Here is a 22,810-nt window from a genome sequence, read left to right as displayed (position 1 = left end):
AACTGGCCTACTTCCTGATTACCTATAGAACAACACCTCGTGTCACCACAAGTGTTACACCTGCTCAGTTACTAAGGGGCAGATGTATTAGCACAAGGTTCGATCTGGCATTTCCGAATTTGAGAGTAGCAACTACTGACTGAAACATGGAGTGGGAGAGGGTTGCTTCACCCATGGGTAAACAGACTGCTGGATGGAAATGGTCTGCATGGCTAAGTCGCCCTCGTGGAGCCATATCAAAAAGCTATAAAGGAGTGAGTGGGAATTGGGCATTGGGAAAAGGTGATGTTGAGTGAGTGAGAGGAGGGGGTTTGGGAAGAGTGGCTGCTGAATGAGTGGGGAGGGGATGATTTGTTTGAAAAGAGGTGCTGAGTGAGTGGAAGGGGTGGTTTGAGAATAGGGGCTGCTGAGTGGAGGAGAGGGGATGGTTTGGGAAGAGGGGTAAGTGAGTGGAGGGAAGGGGCTAGTGAGTGAGTGGAGGGGATGGTTTGGGAAGAGGGGCTGCCATGTGAGTGGGGGAAAGGGGTTTCATTTGCTGGGAAATCTAAAACTTGGGGTCACGAGTCAAGCTTCCTCTAAGCTGCACTGAAAACCAACAGTCTCAGCGTGGAGCGGCACAAATCAACCTCAAATCGCTACAGGTGCGCAGTAGTACAAAAAAAATTAAAGGGATACCACTTCAGTTTGTTTATTTATTAGTGTCACAAGTAGGCTTACGTTAACGCTGCAGTGAAATTACAGTGACAATCCCCTAGTTGCCACACTCTGGCGCCTGTTTGGGTACACTGAGGGGGAATTTAGCACGGCCAATGCAGCTAACCAGCACTTCTTCCGGACTGTGGGAGGAAACCGGAGCACCCGGAGGCAACCCACCCAGACATGGGGAGAACATGCAGACTCTGCACAAGAATCAAACCCGGGTCCCTGGAGCTGAGACACAGCAGTGCTAGCCACCGTGCCGCCCTTCAATAAGTCACCTGCAGGCATCACAAACAAAAATAGGAGTAAATGTTGGTCACTGTCTCAGAATAAAGGGTTGGCCACTTTGGACTGAAATTAGAAATTTATTCACTGAAAGGATTGTGAATTTTGGAATCCTCTACCTGAGATTGCTGTGGATGCTCAACATTTGAGTACATTCAAGATGGAGGCCTTTATGGATAATAGAATTAAAGCAAGTGCTTTACACTTGGGACAATGGGCCATATCTTCCAAGCTCCCCTGCGACGTATTTGAGGAGTAGCTCAGAGATGTGCAGCAGAATCCCTCGTGGAACTTCCCAAGTTAGGGTTTGCACGACAATTGTCCAGAAGTGCAAACTTCCTCTGGGTAATTGCCTTGCATTGGTAACTATCCAACAATGCAATTTAAATCAAAATTTGGATTGTTCCGGCTGTGTTGCACAAATAGTTACCCAGAAAAAGTTAGCACTTCTGGATAACTATTGTAATGATCCAGATGTAACTCCCCCCACCCCCCGCAAAGACCTGGTCAGACCCCTTGCTCCAAGGTGTAACCAGCCCCTCCCCCAGCCAAGCCTTTGTTATACTCGAGAAAACCCCAAAACATAAGCCGTTAAGTATTCACTGATTTTGGCTAGCATGTCCTTTTCAAACAAACCTGTTGCAGTCAAACAAGGAGGGTGGGAAGGAGGGGTGGTGGGGGGGTGTAGGGGGGAAGAGGGCAGCCATTCGATCTCTCCTCACTTGGTCATAAGATTATAGATAATTAATACTTCATTAAAATTCTGATAATTGGCTAAGTTGAAAATAAACTTTAAGTTACACTAATACCTAACAACATTACTAGGATTACGTATTGGATATTGTAGTTAGTTTTTGGTTGTTTTACTTAAGTTTGAAGGGCAATCAATATGGCTTCAAATGATGGAAAGTAGCTCGGAGAATCAAATCTGCTTAGAAATAATTGTAGCTAATGTAGCTGAAGGCATTCAATAAATTGGGTGTAGAAGGGTTTATTTGTGAATGGAATAATTAATTGTGGATGGAAGCTACTAGTTAAACATCATTGAATTATTTCTTCACACTAGGGGCACTTGACTTTTGGAATTAAGTGCCACTTAACAAAATGATTGCTGATTCGACTATCAAATCTGTGGCTTAGTACGTTGAGAGGCAAAAAAGCTATTTCAAGATCTGTGCTTTAGTAGCAGGATAGGAGAGAGATGAAAAATAGTTGTGTGAAAGAGGACAGTAAATTGGGAGGGTGAGGTTCTTTTGGAACCTTGTTTAGCTAAAACATCAATAAAAGCCCTGGGATTAAAGGGGCAGCAGTAGCAGAGATATGAAGTTTGCTCAGGTAGAGAAAGCCAAGTAGTGCTGAATGGTTGTTTATGAGACTGGAGAGAACTACATAGTGGTGTCCCTTGGGCACAGTTGCAGGATCATTGCTTTTTTAAATAAATATTAATGACTTGGGCTTGGGTATAGAATGCAAAATTTGTAGATGACACACAGCTTGCAAATGTACAAAACAGTGAAGAGGATAATGGCAGACATCAGGTGACAAGAGACCGGCTGGTGACATGGCTGATGATTTAATGCAGAGAAGTGTGAAGTGCTATAATTTGAGGAAGAAATTATACAATTTTAAAGGGGAGGAAGGAACAAAAAGACCAGAAGGTTTACAAACGCCAAGGTGAGGGCTCAAGTTGGTAAGGCTTCTTATTTTTATTATTTTTAAAAAAGGATCCACAGCTTTATGAATAGAAGCAAGGAAGTTTTTATAAATCACAAGTTGGTCCTCAGAATTGTGTCTGATTATGAATATCATACTTTTGAAGAATATAAAGCACTTTGAGAAGATGCGGAAGTGATTTACTAGGATGGTGTCAGGAATTAGGGACTTCAGTTATGTGGAGAAACTGGGGTTGTTATCTTTTGAGCAATGGTAGTAAAGAGCAGAATTGATAGGGTGTTCAATATCAACAGTAGTTAATAGAACAAAATCATAGAGTAAATAAGTTTAGTCATAGTAAAAAAGGAGGAACTGTTTTTAAAGATTAAAAAAAGACAGACTTGACATGAAACATTTTTCAGCCCATCGAGTCTGCCTTGACTCTCCAAAAGAGCATCTTGTCCAAGCCCACTCCCCATCCTATCTCTGTAACCCCACACATTTACCATGGCTAATCTACCCAATCCACACGTCCATGGCCACTAAGGGGCAATTTAGCATGGCCAATCCACCTAACCTACACATCTTTGGACTGTGGGAGGAAACTGGAGCACCGGAGGAAAACTGCGCAGACACAGAGAGAATGTGCAAACTCTGCACAGTCACCCAAGGTTGGAATCAAACCTGGGTCCATGGCGCTGTGAGAGAGCATTGTTAACCACTGTTGTGATGACAAATAATTTAAAAGTAGCATTCCAATGGAAATTATGCCCTTTTCCCTCCCTAAGCAATGGGAACCTTCCCATGATGACAGTTGGGGTAATTTTAGTGCAGTAAATGTCAGTTGCAAATCAACATCATGGAGAAGACGACTTTGGGTGTATAATAAGCGGCTGATCATCAAACGTTAATTGATGCTTATACTCAACATGAATATTATTGACTATCTCGAGAAGGAAAACATCATGAGTATTTAAGATTGTGTTAGAGGGACAAATGTTGCTAAAAGTCATTGCATTTAGAATATGTTTGCAATATTGATTGAAAATTGTGCTGACATATGAACAATTCATATGCTCTTATTCAATTTAAGATCATTGAGTTAGGAAAACAAAGATAGTTTTAAGGGATTTAATTTTGTATTGGTAAATACAATTGGTATTGGTTTTAAGTGGTTTAATTTAATGCTCTGTGCCTAGATGGATAAAACCTACAGTTAGATTCATGCATATGTAGGGGTTGGTTTCAATTCCAAATGTTTCTATTGTGCTCAGATGCTACAGCATGAGGAGTAAATAAAGTAGCAGTGGCTGCTTAGCAACTGGGGGCTTTGGAAGGTAGAAAAGCTTTGAATTTAGCTTTAAGCTGATTGTTGTTTGCAGTTGGAGATAGGACACTGGCTGGAGATTTTTTTGAGAGGGTTGATGAGAGTAATATTGTTGATGTGGTATGCATGGACTTCTAAAAGGCATTTGATAGACTTGTGAGAAAAGAAAAAGCTCCTGGAATAAAAGGAATAGTAGCAATCTGGAAACAAAATTGGCTGAGTAGTAGGGAACTGCGAGTAATGTTTAATGGGTATATTTTTGGGCTGGAGGTAGGTTTGTAGTGGAGTTCCACAGTGGCTGATATTGGGACCCTTGCTCTTCCTGATCTAAGTCTTGGTGTGCAGGGGACAATTTCAAAGTTTGTAGATGAAATGAAACTTGGAATCATTGCAAACTGTGAGGAGGACAGTGTAGAATTTCAAACGTCATAAACAAGTTGGTGAAATGGCAGATGAAATTCAGTGCAGAGAAGTATGAGGTGATTAATTTTGGTAGGAAAAACATAGTGTAAAATAAAGGGTACAACGTTTTAGGGTGTGCAAGAGTAGAGGGACCTGGGTGTATCTATGCATAAGCCATTAAAGGTAGCAGAGCAAATGTAGGCTTTATCAATAGAGGCATAGAGCAATGAGGTTGTGTTGAACTTGTATAGGACACTAACTAGATCTCAGTTGGTGTATTGTGCACAGTTCTGGATGCCACACCATAGGAAGGATGTGAAGGCATTGGGGAGAGGACAGAAGAGGTTTTTACAAGAATGGTTTGAGGGATGAGAAACTTCAGTTATGAAAATAGATTGGGGAATTTGGGACTGTTCTCCTTGGAGAGTCGAAGGCAAAGAGGAAATTTGACAGATGCTCAAAATCATGAGGGAGCTGGACAGAGTAGACAGGGAGAAAGTTACTGCTCATAAAAGGGTCAAGAAGGAGAGGACACAGTTGTAATGTGATTTTACAAAAGAAGCAAATGTGGTGTGAGAAGAAGCTTTTTCACACAGGTGAGTGGTTCAGATCTGGAATGCACTGCCTGAAAGTGGGGTGGAGCAGGTCCAATTAAGGCATTAGATGATTATTTGAATAGAAACTATGTGCAGGATTATGGGGAAAAGGCAGGAGAATGGCACTTTCAGAATGCTCATTTGAAGTACCAGTGCAGTGATGATGGGCCGAATGACGACCTCTTGCACATACCAATTTTGCGATTCCATATCAATGCAAGTCATGTCATTTTTTTTGAACATAGGATTGATGTTTCATTTTGTATTTCAGCACATTTCTCAAAACTAACTATTACTATAAGGTCAGGTGAATATTGAAGATTTTGCCTGAATTCACGAAGTGCATTTACATTGCAATTTATTGACATGAGCTTGTTTTTTTTCCAGTACTTTGAATATACCTCACTGCACGAAATTCGTCACAACATTAGAAAGGAGTTGTGTATTCATAATTTAAAAGGCGTAGCTTTTCTTGAGGAATGTGCATATAAAGGTCCAAATAGCTTTGCTTCAGAAGAGCAGAAATGGGAATTTCAGGTGATGAATCAATTTTCTCGCTGAGATTTTAAATTGATCTAATTTAACGCGTGATGTTATATTTTGGATCTAGCTTTAAATCTGTTGCAGTTGGTGAAGTATTTATTGAAGTTTATTCTTGCTATGGTAATTATTGAAATTTATTGTTGTAAGACACTTTTTAAATTAATTATAGCTATGTTATTACAAAGTACGTAGTTTGTCTATATCTATTGTTTTGAATACATGATAAATGAGCAGCTGTGGGACATTTTGCCTTGAGGGAGATGCCTCTTCTTGCAATTTAAAATTCTAATCCAAAAGGCCCCCTAATGAGTTAGTGCAGGAATGCAGTAATTTATCATGATGATGAATCATATAGAACAGGAACGTACCCAGTTCTAACCCCATGTCTGTGCTGATTTAGCTGATCATAGCCAGAATGGTAGTAAAGGCTAAATACCTTAATTCCAAAGATGAATGATTGAAGAGCAGAAAGTAGTCAACACATAGGTCTAAACATAATTCAAGATATTCAGGAACCTATTGGGAATAGCTGGTAAACACTAGGGGAAGAAAAGGAGCATGAACATCAGAAGCCCCAGTAAACATAAAATGCTTCAATTTGAAGCTGCTGTGGCAATAGGGAGCAATAAAGTTGCAGGAATTTCAGAAATATGGCTGACAATAAAAGATACTAATCAATAGAACATAGAGGATTATAGAATATTCAGAAAAGGCACTATGGAGTGAAATAGACTAATTTGATTTATAATGATTATCGGAAAATTTTGATCAAAAGATACTATGGGAGATTGAAAACCATGCTGCAATTACTTTGGAATCTTTAATATTAAAACAATACAATTAATACTAAGGACATATGAAAAATCAGCATAATGAGGGGAACAGTTTGTCCTATGAGGGAATAATCGGGGACTTTAGTCAGTCAGATATAAATTGGAAGTACCAAATTGGTTAGGTTCAAGTTGATTAACTTAACATATCGTACTTTGTGACACAGTGCATTTTAAATATTGAATGCTTTGACTTAGTGAGCTAACAGGATGTCATGCAGGAAATGAATTCTTGCTACTCCTCATGGGTGTCAAGTACAAAACGATAGTTCAGCACGATCGAAGATGTGGAAATACTGAGCGCTCTAGGTGTTGTTTTGTAATTTTAGAAAAAGCTAGCTTGAAACAATTGACAAAATTGATTTTAAAAATTGGTAGTTGTTTGTTAGGGGGTGATGGTGGCGGGGGGGGGGAGGTGCTTGTTCAACAATATTTAAACATTATGCCTTTGGTGTTCCACTTGTCCTCTACTGAAAGATTAACAAGCATAGAATGAACGAACATAACACAGTTGAATTAATGAGTAAAAAAACAAAATTAGGAGGGGGAAGAAAGCTTCCATAGATCCTGCAGTGAAATAGTTTCAGGGGTTCACTGTGAAGAATGTAAAAACCTGCAGAACTATGTTAAATGGGCAAAGGAAATACTAAAGGGCATAACTGCAGGTGGTTAAAAATGTCTTTCTGTGCTATAACAGTTAGATCAGCTTTGAACATTTGTGAACCCTGCTAATGAAATAAAAATGGAGGATGACAAGATATTTTAAAGGCTAATATGTTTACCCTAAGTATTCACCAGGGAGGACAAGACCTACACGGCCGTCCTGAATGATAATCCAAGTAAAATTAACATTTTTTTTCAGAGCTGAAAGGATTCACAAATTGCCATTACAGATGGTATTATCCCTCAGTGTTAGAGAGATGAGGGGGTGACATTTGTGAAGGACAAATGATCGTTATGATGGAATTGATAAATGTGTGAAAGGTCCGGTTTCAGATTTGGAACAGCTTCATAAAGAGTGACAATACAGGAAACTACACATCTATTCATCTTGTATCATTACCAGATAGAAACATTGAATCACATCCCTACAGTTTCTAATTTACACCAACAAACGTTGGACTCGGACTTTGAAACAAACTAGTCATATTCACTGATGATGCCAAAATATAAAGGGCAGTTACATCTCAGAAGGCAACTCAGAAAATGCTAAATAACTGATACAAAATGTATAATTTAGTGGAATAACAGTCAAAATCTAATACAAATACAAAAAGTAGAAAGTGCTGCATATTGTAATTATAATCAGGACATGTAGCTACTCAAATGCTGCTGAAATAGCTAAGGATGAAATTAAGAGATTTAGGTGAAATAAATTTAATGCTCTACCAATTCAATCTGCAAAGGCAGAATCATAAATTGAAGCTGATCTTTAAATCAAAATCAAGAGTGTGGAAATCCTATAATTATTCAGCGTAGAAGGAGGCTACTTGTCCCATCGTGCCTGGACAAGCTTTGTAGAAGCAATCTAATGAATCCCATTCCCTGCTCTATTTCCATAGCCTTACAAATTTTACCTGTTGAGTATGTATCCAATTCTCAAAGGATACTTTTGAATCTCCTATGTAGGTTGGTAGCACACGTGCCTCTGAGTCAGAAGGTTGTGGGTTTGTGTCCCACTTTGGGACTAAAGCACAAAAATCAAAGCTGACACTTCAGTGCAGTACTGAGGGAGTGCTGTACTGTCAGAGGCCCTGGGCAGGGTTTTCCGGCCATGCTCGCTCCCAAGATCGGAAAGTCCCACCCAAGGTCAATGGACCTTTGCATGGTACTGTCCCTCCCTTCCAGTGGCGAGCGGGATGGGAAAATTTCACCCCCTGATTTTCTGATGATACATTAAACTTAAGGTCCCTTCTGCCCTTTCAAGTATGTAAAAAAAAAATCCCACAGCACTGCCTCAAAGGGAGTTTACCCTGGTGTCCTGGCCATTACTTATCCCTCAACCAACATTGGGGAAATGGATCATCTGGTTATTGTAGCACTGCTGTCTGTGGGAGCTCTTTTCTGTAGACTTGAGAGGGCAGAAGGAATCATAGTTTAACACTTCATTTGAAAGGCAGATCATCTGACCATGCAGCACACCTTCATTACTGCACTGGAGTGTCAGCTTTGATTTTTGTGCTCAAGTCCTGAAGTGGGATGTGTGCAAATTTGGAATATCTTGTGGTGCTGTAAGGAATGCATGCTATTTCTTTCTTGATTCCAACACCATTTTGGCGGAGTGCACTCTGGATCATAATAACTTGCTCTGCAAAAAATGTTTGCTATTTATTAATCCAAAAATTCCATGTGCCTTTTAAACAGCTCCTGGCACCTTTAAAATCTCTTGTATGGATATCCCCAGGTTTCTGATCTTGTGATGGAAGTCAGAAGAAGTCTTATGCTGCCTGGATACAACTTGACTATTATGACAAGTTTTATCCATAGCTAAACACAAATATCTTCAGTACCTGGAGGTGATGAAGGCGAGACCTGTGTAACTGCTCCTTAGTTTTATAGCACTGAGCTATGAAGAAAGATGGAAAAACATGGGCTTTCTAGCTTTAAAATGAAATTGCTTAAAGGTGATCTTGGGAGGAATGTATGGTGATGATTTAGATCTGAAACAGAACTTCAGACTAAACTTTGACTGCAGAAGCAGGCAGCCCAAGTTCAGACTAGTAAATGGAAAATTGAGGATAGTTTCAGGGGCTTCGCAGAGTGATCAACACGTGGAATGGACTTGTGGAAAGAGCAGTGGAGATAAACTAATGTCAGAAACACTTGAACACTTTCCTTGGGGAGGGGAAAAACTGGTGTGTTTTCTAGACAGATAAGCTAAATTGTCCTCCCTATCCGCAATATTTTCTGAATTGGGCACATTGCTTATGGGCTGAGGAGGGGAAAACACAATCTGGGTTATTGCTGATTACAACGGAGTAATTAAATGCTGAAAAGTGCACTTTGTGTGGACATTGGTTGAATTTAGTTTTCAAAATGGATGAGGAGATCCTCAGTTTCTATAGTAAAACACTCACTGGACTTATTTGTCAGTTACTTGAGTGAGCTATAGCATAACCATTGATGTTTCTGAATCCACAGCAAAAGGTTAGTAGTGCCTTTAGAGTGGAGATAAAACGGGAAGGAAAAAACTTCAATTTAATTTTTATGATAAAGGCACTCAGGAAAAGATGATGCAAATGTACCTCTTATAAATATATTTTATGTTACAGGACATGCTTCTGGTAAATCAATTTTCAAAAGAGTGCTTAACTGCAAGAGGGGAAAAACCGAACTTGGTGCCATGCAATCCTTCTGATCAATACCAAAAATGGATTTTCAGCTAACATACAATATTGTTCCAAAAAAAATGAGGATTAAGTGCATTTTTATATACAAGTCAGGAAATAGTTGCATGGGTTGTAAAGCAAAAGAACAGAAGAATTATAGTTATTGTAATTGAAACATATTTTGAAGACATTCTTAAAAATTTGAAATGAAGCATATTTGCACTTGAATGTATTAGATGGTGCTAGGGTATCTTCCTATTTTTCTCTACTGGCAATGAACATTTTTAAAATTGTTTTACAATATTTTTATATCGTGCATAAAAATGAATGCAGAGGGATGTATAAGGTTTGATTACTGAGTTATGATTACACATGCTAGTAATTTTAATGTGGATAAATGATGAAATAAATTACAATTTACGTAGGTAAACAATTTATTAGAAACTTTTACTATGTATATATTTTTGGGATTTGGGTGCATATTGGAAATAATTCTTTCCCTTCATGAGATACAAAAAAAATGTGCTTGGGAATGTTTTTGCCACATGAACAAGAAGAACTCCATTAAAAAAGAGTCAGTACAGATTTCTTTTTGCAATCCCTGATTTGGTTTCTCGGAGTACTTGTATGCTTTGATTTTGGTTTAATGAAATTCATAACTTTAACAATTAATAAAAAAAAGACACCTTTAGAACTATCTCATGTCACTGCCAGGTTATTTATTTTAATGAGGTTACTGGAAAAGGGTTGCAATGGTCATTGTCTTTTTTTACTGCAAGGCAACTATGGTTGCAGGAACCTTCTGTACAGAGGTGTTCAAATTTCTTTGGTATGATGTAAAATCACTCTCCAGAAACTCTATTTATAATGCTCTTTCAAGCCCTATTTTCAATAAAATGTATTGACTTTTTACAATATTAGTCCAAGATTTATTTCCTTATGATATTCCAAGTCATGACTGATGAGCAACCAGAGAACAACCAGAGCCTGTGAAAATGCATCCTAGCAAGGAGTTTAAAAAAAAAATTCATGGGATGTGACCATCGCTAGTAAAGCCAGCATTTGTTGTTTATCCCCAATTACCCTTGTCAAAGTGATGTTGAGCTGCTTTCTTGAACCACTGCAGTCCATCCGATGTATAATGTTAGGATCCCCATGGAAACAGAGTTCTTTTTAAAAAGTTTAAACTTCCAGTGAATGCTAGAAAGATCATGCAACAGAATTTCAAGTTTTAAGACTTCTGCTGTAACAGGCAAACTAAAAGCTACATTTATTAAACACTATTTCAGTAGGTAACCTATACTCTATAGAAAAGATCACCCCCATGTGAGGTAACTGAAGATTGCCCTCTATATTTCTAATTTACCCGTCAGCAGATACTTCATTCTTCAGGAACCAATCCAAAGTGATTCATGGACCTTTCTTCTAGCCTGCTAACTTCCGATTCCCCCTGAACTAATTTTCACAATGTGGGTTACCTGGAGAACCTTCTGTCTGGCCAAAGCTAGGAAAATCTTCCATTTTTGGTTAAACCCTCAGGACCTTGGTGTCTTCAATCTGAGCGTCAGCTCCCCCCTACATTTTGGGTGGTGGACGATAGACTCTCTGCCTTTCCACCTCGACCCAATCATACAATGGCTTTCTATGGACTCTGCATGAAGATGACTGAGGGGAAAATGTCAAATACTAATTAACTATCCTCTAGATCCTTAACTCCGTCTCCTTTGGAATTAAATAATTGAAAATATACGCCGGAACTCCACCACCTCACCCACCATGGAATCTGAGTGGGTGACAGTCTGACAACAGAAATCTCCATTGACCTCGGGTGGGTATTTCTGGTCTCGCCCGAGCGAGGCCATAAAATCCTGCCCTAACAGTCTATCCTGTCAACACATTCCGCAGGTCATTGTAGGTGTGAATATCTTGTACCACTTTCTCAGTCAAACAACCTGGGCCTCTTTGTTAGCCTTTCAGTACAGGCTTGTTACCAACAGAATTCCAAACTGGTCATATGATTCTTCACCCCCTTTCCTCCATTTTATTCTAAATTGAAGACACAGTTGCAAATTTAATCATTTAAAAATCTCACATTTACATCAGAAGGTATCCTTGGACTCTAGTTTGAACTTTAACACCTTGACATTGTTCCCAAACAGGAAAGTAGGTAAGGGTATGTGTGTGTGTGTGCGCGCGCGCGCGCATGTGTGGGGTGGAGGAGGTGTTGGTAGAGTCACAAGGCAATTCTTGTCTCTTGGGCAGCTGGATTCTACTCCCAATGAAGGTATGGATTCTTTCTTTCTTAGACCGTTCTCCTTTGCTTTGCTGGCTTACTATAAAAGTCTGTATATTTATACTTTTTAGTATAGACATTTTTGTGGCAGTATAGATGCATTGGGCATCTAGGTGCAATTTCCAACAGGAGGCAAGCATTTTTTGTGGAGAAGTTTAATTTTGTCTTTTTTTGCCTGTTACTTTAGCATTCTTCGTGTCCTTTATAATCTACACATTTCGTCAACTGACTGAAGAAACTGATATTGAGAAGCGTTGTGAGCATCAAGAGAAATAGGATAGAACAGAATCATAGAACAGAACAGAATACCTACAAGGCAGGAGCAGGCCAGTTTGCCCATCAAGTCTACACGACTCTCTGATGGATGGAGCATACCACCCAGGCGCTATCCCTGATATCCCACGTATTTACCCCACTAACCACATCTTGGGACACTACGGAGCAATTTAGGATAGCCAATGTACCTAACCTACACATTTTGGTTAATTGTGCTATTAGAAAAGCAAAATATTGTAGATGCTGGGATTAACTGCTGTTTTGTTCCAATATAAGCCTAGTAATGGAATAAAAGATTTCTGTTTGCTTTAAAAGTCCTGTATGGAGTTATAGTATAACTTATATTAATAGTATACAGAAAACTACTAAGTTGTTAATAATGTTTTGTTCCGACAGTTGAAATTGAAATATTTATTTTTCAGTGTGAAGACACATTGCTTGAAAGCTTTCAAACTTGAATAGTCACTGGCATTGAGAGCAATGCTTACTTGGTGCTTTGTGTCATTTGAATGATTGAAATTGATGTTTTGAGATGAAATGGACAGATGTTGAAGGGGAATCTAGTTTCACAGCCTGGAGAAATTCTGGGTCAAGTGTTGAAGTTTTTGCAGCATGTTTGACCATTTAAAAAAAATAATCACAAGTCGTTATTTAAATTTTCAGCCCAGGTATGAACTTGCACAAACTTTGCACAATGTGACTTAAAATGTCTTGGTGCTGTAACTCATAGAAACTGACATTGTCCAATGAGACCAAGAAGAGTCTTAATAGAAGCTTTAAACATTATCAGGGGTTTTGTTAGGCTGGATAAGAAAGGCCATTTCCTCCGCTTGGGAAGTCAGTGATCAAGTTTCATCAAATTAAAAAGTGACCGAGTAGAAAGGTTGGGCAAATTTTTTTATATCCAGCAAGGTTTTGGACCATTTGAGGGCGTGTTGAGGCAGAGACCATTGCTCCAAGACAAATATAGATAAAGTGTGAAATAAATGGAAATATAGAACTCTAGTGGAATTGGTTCTGATTGTTCTCACAAGAAGCTGACGCACATATGGGCTGTCAGACCTGCTGAGACTTTCCAACATTTTCTGTTTTTGTTTCAGATTCCAGCATCCACAGTAATTTGCTTTTAACAAAGATGGGCTGAATGGTCTTCCTTCTATCCTGGTTGCTCTGCCATTCAAGATCATGGCTTGTCTGATTTTGGCCTTACCTCTACATTCCCGCCTTTCTTGTCAATCACAAATCTAACTTCACCTTAGCTGGAATGAAAGAAAGACCCAGGCTCTGCTACTCTTGGGGGAAGAGAATTCTCATGAGTAACCACTCGCAGAAATTCCTCTTCATCTTTACCTTTAAATGAGAGACCCCCTTTTAAACTATGCACCCTACTTCTAGATTCCCTCATGAGAGGAAACATCATCTGGGCATATACCCTATAATATCCTTCAGTATCTCGTATGTTCCAAAAAGATGACCTGTCAAAACTCCAGGGCCCATAGGCCCAACCTCCTCAACCTTTCCTCTTAAGACAAATCTCAGCACAGGAATCAGCCATCTCTGAACGGCTTCCAATAGAGAGAGAGAGTGTGTGTGAGTGCGTGTGTGTTCACCGATGCCCCATACACCTATAGCAAGATTCCCCTAATTAAGTACATAATTCCCCCTTGCAATAAAGTCCAACATTCAGTTTACCTTTCTAGTTAGTTTTGCCTGCATGCTCATTTTTTTCTGATTCGTGTACAAGGACACTCCGAACACTCTATGCTGCAGTATTCTGCAGTCTCTCTATTTAAATAATATTCCACTTTGCTATTCCTGCCAAAATGGAAAAATTCAAATTTTCCCATGTTATACTGTCTCTGCCAAATTTGTTGCCCAATAACGTATCCACATCCCTTTGTAAATGCATATTTTGCTACAGCAGTAAGTCTCTTAAGCCCCTGCACTGATCCCTATGGCACACCACGAGTTGCAATTTACCTGAAAATGACTTTATGCCAACTCTCTGTATTGTGTTAGTCAGTCCTCTAACCCTGCTAATACGTCACCCCAACACCATAAGATCATTATCCTGCACTAATGCCTTGTCCTTTCTGATTAACTTTCCAAACCTCCCCTCACATAGTGGTCAGTTTTTTCATCCTTCTTGAAGTTTTGAATTGCACCAGGATCACTTAGCCCCTGAGCTCATTACAGCGTTGGTCCAAGCATGGATAAAAGAGTTGAACTCTAGGGGTGAGTAATACTGACTGCCTTGCTGTCAAGAACAGCATTTGACCAAGTGTGGTATCAAGGTTCCCGAGTAAACCTGTTGTTAATGGGAATCTACAGAAAACTCTCCATTGGTTGGAGTCATACCCAGACAAGGGAAGATGGTTGCAGTTAGTGGGGTTTGTTGGAGGACAATCATCATCTCAGTTCCAGGATCTTGGTGTGGGAGTTCCTCAGAGTAGTGTCAGCTTCATCAATAACCTGTCCATCAAAGTCAAGTGAGGATGTTCATTATTCAGCACCATTTGTGACTCCTGGAGCAATCCGTGTCCATATGCAGCATGAGCTGGACAAAATTTATGTTTGGGCTGATGAGCAGGAAGTAACATTCGTGCTACACAAGTGCCAGGCAATGACCATCTCCAACAAGAGAGGATCTTAGCATCATCCCTTGAGATTCAATGGTATTATATTCACTGAATATCCCATTATCAAAATCCTGTGGTCACCATTGACCAGAAAGATAACTCGACCAACCATATAAATACCATAGCTGCAAGAGCAGCTAAGAGGCTGCAAATTCTGTGGTGAGTAACTCTGGTCCTAACTCCCCAAAGTCTATCCACCATCCACAAGGCAGGGGTGTGATGGAGTGTTCTCCTCTTGGCGTGGATGAACGCAGCTCCAACAACCCTCAAAGTTGAAGCTCAGGATTCAGCTCATCAATTCTGAGCCAAAGTTCCTCAGCTTGCAGACACTTACTTGTAGATGTGGTTGCTGTGGATTATGGAAGTGTCCACCAGCTATATAACACCATATTATGTATAAGTCACATACCATCTGTACTGTGTTTTATTTAATAATTTAACTTTTAAAATAATTTAGCTTTAAAAATATCACACTGTGGTTATTACAAGTGGTTTAATTAATTAAAATATGAAACTAAAACAATACCTATATCACCACCATTACCAATTTTTAAACTACCGCCCTCATTTGCAGACAAAAAGCAACCTTAAAACTCAATGGGCAGGACTTTTGAGCCACACTCACTCCAAAACCGGAAAATCCTGCCCAAGGTAAATGGACCTTTGCGTGGCCCGTGTCCTGTCCACTACAATTCCCGTGGCAGGCAGGATGGGAAGATACCGCGCAATGAGTTCAGCACCATAACTTGAAAGAACTGACGTTTCAAGTCGAGATGACCCTTTGTCAAATGTTTGACAAAAGATCACCGAGACTCGAAATGTCAGCTCTTTTCTCTCCTTATAGATGCTGCAAGACCTGCTGAGATTTTCCAGCATTTTCTCTTTTGGTTTCAGATTCCAGTATCCACAGTAATTTGCTTTTATCCAGCACCATGACTTGTTGGCCACAGAATAATATGGTTCATCAGGCTGATAATCAGCATTGGAATCCTTCCACCACTTTCCCCGCCCCCGCCCCCCCCCCCCCCCCATTCCCCAAAGGGTAAAAAAGGTGTGGGTGTGAAGATATGCTAAAAAAAAACACTCACCTACCTACTTACCTAATTAATATTTCTGGGCTCCCTCTCTTTGACTGCTCCCATTTTGTAAAAGATCCGAACAGCACCAGCTTCCTCATTGCACTAAATTCCCTCGTTTACCAAATTCCCAAGTTTATGCTCTGTCTTGAGTTGGACTCAGTCATGAGCTGCTATCTTCATGCTGTCTGACTTCATGTGCTTGGTAAGAATTTATATGAGCTGAAATTCTACTGAGCAGGGTCAGGCACTGCTGACTCAATAATCCAGTTTTGAACTAGCTACCTGATGAACTGTGGCTGTTTCTCCAGCAGAGAGCTTGTCCAGCTCTGAGATGGAAAGAAATTTAACTTTAACTGTAAATTGTAGTTAAGTGTCAGATGCAATCGTAACTAGATTTTAGAAAGAGATTAACTGTTAAAATTCCCTAATTTATTAAATTTCTAAGCTTACACACTGTCTCAAGTTACACTCAGTCATGAGCTGCTATCTTTGTGTTTGCTTACTGAATTTTCACTTTTTAATTCATGAAGGATTTCAATTCAATTAAAAAATCTTTTAGAGTCTATAGAAATATCTAGGGAGAGGTCTGCAAGATTGGTGTGTTCTTGACCAATTACAATCTAAAACAGCAGTTTGATCCTGGGTATATTTAATCAGTTTGTTTTTGTCAGGAAAGTGATGTAAATATTCACCCTCTGTAATTGAGATTTGATTCAAATAACTTATTGACCATTTCCTTGAATTTCAGGGAGGGAATACTTTACAATTAAATTTCACATATTTTGTGATTTGACTTCTTGGTGTTTTCATTTTCCAAAATGATTTTTATTTCCTTCATTTTGATTTGTTTTCCCACAATGGATTACTTCAATTTTCTTGGTTAAATATACAAGTTAACATGCTTCTGACCAGTTGAGCTCAATAAAGCAGACCATCCCACAGAAATTGTCCCTTAAATTTTAGGGAAGTAACATTTTTACCTTTGGTTCATTAAATCCTTTTTGGTTTTCCATTTATTTGCTAGAGATATTTTTAAATTGGTACACAATGGTTCCCTTATTTCTTAAATTTTGAGATTCCTAATTTTTTTGATGTGATTTTTCTTTTCTTCTACTTTATTTCCATTTAGCCTCCTTCTGCACTGTAGGGATTCTATTAGGCCCATCGAGTCTGCGTCGACACAATCCCACCCCAGGTCCTATTCCTATAATCTTACTTATTTACTTTACTAATCCCCCTGATAGTAGGGTCAATTTAGCATAGCCAATCAACCTAACCCGCACATCTTAAGACTGTGGGAGGAAACCGAAGCACCTGGAGGGAACCCACGAAGACTCGGGGAGAATGTGCAAACTCCACGCAGACAGTGACCCGAAGTTGGAATTGAACCCGGGTCCCTGGCACTGTGAGGCAGCAGTGCTAACCACTGTGCCGCCCACATTTCACATGGTTTATTGAATTTCTCAAAAATATATTTTTGCAGCAGAAATTTTGCAAAATTTGTCAATCCCTATCTACTTTGAACATGATTCTGACACAAAATTGAGATGAATTTGCCAATTATCAAAAATTAAAGTATAGAATTTTGTGAATTTCACATTTGCTTGCCTTCATTTTGATGAAAACTAAAAGTTTACAAGAATGTCTGACTATGTTTATACATATTATAAACAAATAATTCTGTCATCTGTGTAATTACAGCATCATTCACATAACTGTAGGCATTGGATATATTCCAATCCAGTTAAGAAGGTGCAGAATAATAGTAGTATTGTGGTGAATTATTTAAGCACAGTGCAGTTCTTGTTATCTGAAGCCACAGTGCATAGACTCGAGGCTCCCTCTGCTGTCAAAGCATGCAAACACCAATATCAATAAGGCAGGAAAGCTATACTGAGGGCGGTGGTAGCTTTACATGGGTTTAGGATTGTGTTCCTTTCTGGATTAACTCTGGATCTGAATGTAGCATTAGAAAATGGGATTTATTATCCTTAAAAAGAGACGGCTGCACATTTCAATGTTTTTAACACTTGTTAATAATGCATTAGGTCCTAAGTTATTTCATTCTGATTTCTGAATGATGGTGAGTTTGTGCACTCAGACCTAGCCTCAGTAACCATTTTGTTAGGTGTACATTTAAAGTACATACACTGTACCAAACATCATACATACTTGAAATTATACAGCTGGTTTAGCCATTCATTAATATAGTTGGTCAACATAATATGTTATTAGACCCTGCTCAGCTCTTGTCAAAAATGTTCACTGCTACAGCATAATTCTGACATGAAAAGATATCTCCCATTCCTCACTGTCTCCTTAAACCCCTCTCCCCTGCTCTCTCCACCTTCACCTTCACAAATGCAAGCAGCTCATGGATCCATTTATTATTCAATTACCTTCTCAGCATCAATCCCCTCACATATCCAGCACATGAATCTTTCCTGGGTTTCTCTCATATCCACCTCCTCCTCATGCCTTCTGAGCTTCTCTTGTCCTAGAGACACATTTCCTGTTCTCTGAACCCTATTTGCACTAAACAGCTGACCAGTCAACTTTTTCTCCCTGGCTGCCATGCTAAATAACATTGTGAACAGTTCCCTCTCCTTAGGACCTGTCCCCACCTCTTTCAAATCTACCACTATCATTCCCTCCACAACTGATCATTGTATTTTTGATTCCATTCCCAACCTCCATTTTCTCTGCAAAGTGTTTGAATGTTTTGTCACCTTCCAAATTATTATTGTCAATCTCTTTCTTTCAACTTCATATAAACATCTCCAATCCCACCCCACCACAGCACTAAAAAATGCTCTATCGAATTACTATTGAAGCCTTGTCTCAGTTGTCTAAGATCTGGATTGCTGTCCCTTAACCTCTCTGCTCCTATGGGATGCACTTAAATAAGGATCGTGCATCCCACTAGGCTACCTGCAACCAGAGTGAGGAATATCAGCAATGGAGTGGGAAAGTCCATGTTGGGAAAGACGAGGCAAGAAGTTCTGTTCTGAGAGTACCACAATATAGGAGCCCTATTGGAAAAAAAGGACAACTGAAGGTTATAATCTTTGGGTTATTACCCAAGCCAAGTGTAAATTAGCAAAGGGATAAGCAGATTCGGGAGCTGAACACATGACTGAAGAAGTGGGGTTGCAAAGAGAGATTTTGTTTCATGGAACATTGGCAGCAGTATGGGACAAAGTGCACTGTTGGGACGGTCTGTACCTGAACCAAGCTGGGATCGGGTTCTTGGCAGAAATTATGAATAAACCAGTCACAAGAATTTTAAAACAGTAAAAGGTGAGCAGGCTCAAGTGGAAAAGCTAGTATAAATAATGATTCTAAAACAAATAAGAGAGCAGAGATTAGAGTAATAATCAGAATTATGCTTTAGGTATGATAGGTAATTGGAAAATTAAAAAGTTATGTAATTAAATCAGGAGAGAGGAAAAAAGAAATGTAAGAGAGAAACATTAGAGCAGAAAGACAGATGTGTGGGCTAAGTAAGTGTTCTTGATACAAACACATTGATGTTTCAGGAACTAATTAAATGAATTGCAAGTGCAAATTCAACCCGCATAGTAGCTATTACACAAACAAGAATGCAAGATGGTCAGCACTGGAAATGAGATATACGAGGTTTGAAAGTCTTCAGGAAGGATCAGGAAACAAATGGAGGAGGAGTGAGTGGAGGAAGAGGAGCCTTAGTGATTAAGGATGAAATTATGTCAACGGTAAGAAAATATATAAAATAGGTGAGGCACTTATAAAGAAGATAATGAGTAAAATTAAGAAATAGAAATGGATTTAAGACTATAGTCCAATTGTATAATGACCCACTGATAGCAACTGTGAAGTGGTAACTTGCATAAATACTGAGATTAGACAAATACATTGCAGAGGAGTGGTTTTAATGAGAGAATTTGGGCAGAATTTAATGTCCTCTACCATGGCAGGTTTGGTGACAGGGTTGACATTTAACCAAGTGGAAAGGTGCCACCCTTGCTGCCTTCATGTCTTTACTTGGGTTAAGTCTATGCTGGGAAGTCCTGTGGATAGCCTTCCTGCCCGCTACTAAATTGAGGCCCTTAAGTGGGTAATTAATGCCATGGATATTAACACAATGGTGGATGCTTGCCATGCAAGGAGTATGACAAACACATGTAAGGTTGCTTGCAGGTTCCCAGTGGCGTCCCTCATTCGAAAGGGACTTAGTGTCTTATTGAGATACCTGGCATCAGAAATATGGGGATCTGCTGTGAGTCACCTCACTATCCTCACTGCTTACCCTTCTATCCCATGACACCCCTCTCACTAAACTCCGGCCTGGAATCCAGTAATGATACTAGGCCTCTGGTCTGTGTCTTACCAGCAGCGGGTACTGCTTCCCCATTGGTGTTGCTATTCAACCTCTGGTTGGCCAGCAGGTCTTGGTCCTGGGATAGGCCAATGGTCGCCCAGTTAAGTACTTCAGTAGCACTTAATACAGCAAGCCTTTCATAAAAGAGGTGGCGTGGGATTTTCTGGCCTCGCTCGTCGCAAAACCAGAAAATCCCGCCCGAGGTCAATGGACCTTTCCATGGTCTGCCCCTCACCTGCTCAGATTCCTTTGCGGGTGGGCAGTAAAATTCACCCTGTGATGTGGGGCTTTTGCTGACTCTCCACCATCGCCTCCATTAAATACTGCCTTAAAGTTTCATTTAGATTGGGATAAGCATTGTATCAGAAAGGGAGTAAATTCCTTCCATGAATTCAGTATACCTTCCTATAACGTGTCTTAAAACCAGCAAGTGCTGTGGCAGATTTAATCATGAACAATGAGGCAGATTTGATTAACATAAGAACATAAGAAATAGGAGCAGGAGTAGGCCATCTAGCCCCTCGAGCCTGCCCCGCCATTCAATGAGATCATGGCTGATCTGAAGTGGATCAGTTTCACTTACCCGCCTGATCCCTATAACCCCTAATTCCCTTACCGATCAGGAATCCATCTATCCGTGATTTAAACATATTCAACGAGGTAGCCTCCACCACTTCAGTGGGCAGAGAATTCCAGAGATTCACCACCCTCTGAGAGAAGAAGTTCCTCCTCAACTCTGTCCTAAACTGACCCCCCTTTATTTTGAGGCTGTGCCCTTTAGTTCTAGCTTCCTTTCTAAGTGGAAAGAATCTCTCCACCTCTACCCTATCCAGCCCCTTCATTATCTTATAGGTCTCTATAAGATCCCCCTTCAGCCTTCTAAATTCCAACGAATACAAACCCAATCTGCTCAGTCTCTCCTCATAATCAACACCCCTCATCTCCGGTATCAACCTGGTGAACGTTCTCTGCACTCCCTTGAAGGCCAATATATCCTTCCGCAAATAAGGGGACCAATACTGCACACAGTATAACAACCTAGCATTGCATGAACATCGATCCAATAGCAATCATAGTGGGCGGGATTTTACAGTCTTGCTCATCCCAAAAACTATAAAATCCTGCCCGAGGCCAACAGAGCTTCCCATTGTCCGCCCCTCGCCCACTCTGAGTCCCGTGGCAGGCAGGATGGTAAAATTCCAGCCAATATGTCTGGGGTCAATGTTAGTTTAGAAATGGAGAAACATGGAACAGCTATGAAGATTCCAGATTTAAGTAAGGCTGACTCAACAGGATGAGACAGAAGCTGTCCACAATAAACATGGAAAATCTTTTAATGCGTTAATTAATACAGAACTAGTTTTTGCCTCTCAGGAAAAAGAGCTCGAATTGCCATAACATGAAGCTATTGAGGACAAGAGAGGTCAGAGACAACATAAAACCAGAAGGAAAAGCAGATAGGAATGGAAAAACTAGCAAAGATGTTTCTGATTGGACAGTTATAACAACAAAAGATCATAAGACAGCTAGACAAGAGTTATGAACAGGGAGTATGAAAGGCAACCTGCACGTTATGAAAATCAACACAATCTTTTTACAATTACATTAGGGAAAGTAGGGTGCTCAGGAGCAATGCAAGTCTCTTGACACCAATGATAGAGACATTGCAAATGAAAATAAAGGAAAGATAGACATGTTGGAATAATTACTTCGTGTCGATATTTACAGTGGAGAAACGTATCTGATACCCCAAGGAAATTAATATGGAAGTGGGAACACAGACTCACCAAAAATAGCAACAAAATAAAAGTAATGAAGGAAATAATGGCACCAAAGAGTGAGAAATCTCCAGACCCAGTAAGTTTCCATTCCAGTGTTTCTAAAGGGAGTAGGTGAAAGCATTGCAGATACCCTAACTATAATCTTCCCAAGATCTCTCGTTTCAGTAAGCATTCCTTTGGACTGGGAAGTTGCATCTCACTCTGCTACTTTAGAAAGGTGTGAGAGGGAAGACCTTGTTGTTGGGAAATTATTAGAGTTCATAAGGATAGGGTAATTGAACATCTCAAAAATGTTCAGCTAAACAAGAGAGCCAACATGGATTTGTAAAGGTAATGCATCCCTAATGAACCTAACAGAATAATCAACAGAGGTAACTAAAATATTGGACTGGGGAATGTTTATGGATGTTATTTACATGGACTTCCAGAAGGCATTTGGCGAAGCCCTTCATAAGATTCTGTTCACTAATAGTTGGTGAAATTGGAGGAAAATGATTGAACTAGTTTAAAATTGGCCAAGTGGCAGGAGACAAAGTTGAGATAACAAGGAGGTAGTTTTAATTTCAGAACACGATTTGTGGAGCTGAATTTTCATGCAGCTGCAGAGGCAGAACCGGTGACAGATAGGCCAAAAATTTGCCACCACTGGCTGGTGTCCTGGCAACCTTCTGCCTCTGAGCCCTTTTAAAACAGACTGGAGAGAGCGAGGGGCTATGGG

At 39.8% G+C, this 22,810-nt stretch overlaps 1 protein-coding gene across 3 annotated transcripts in view; it reads left to right on the top strand.

The window, feature by feature from the left end:
* Nucleotides 1–10,577, top strand: part of galnt3 (UDP-N-acetyl-alpha-D-galactosamine:polypeptide N-acetylgalactosaminyltransferase 3 (GalNAc-T3)) — a 57,103-nt gene extending 46,526 nt beyond the window's left edge. For all 3 annotated transcript variants that reach the window (XM_078228218.1, XM_078228219.1, XM_078228220.1), the window contains exons 10-11: nucleotides 5,350–5,499; nucleotides 9,608–10,577. In XM_078228218.1, the coding sequence (XP_078084344.1) occupies nucleotides 5,350–5,499; nucleotides 9,608–9,721 (264 nt within the window). In that variant the 3' untranslated portion in view covers nucleotides 9,722–10,577. The remainder of the gene's footprint in view (nucleotides 1–5,349; nucleotides 5,500–9,607) is intronic.
* Nucleotides 10,578–22,810: the final 12,233 nt, after the last annotated feature.

The sequence above is a fragment of the Mustelus asterias genome, chromosome 14 (genome assembly GCF_964213995.1).
Source record: "Mustelus asterias chromosome 14, sMusAst1.hap1.1, whole genome shotgun sequence".
Taxonomy (NCBI): Eukaryota; Metazoa; Chordata; class Chondrichthyes; order Carcharhiniformes; family Triakidae; genus Mustelus; species Mustelus asterias.
Note: the sequence above shows the minus strand (reverse complement) of the source record. Positions and strands in the feature narration are given on the sequence as shown.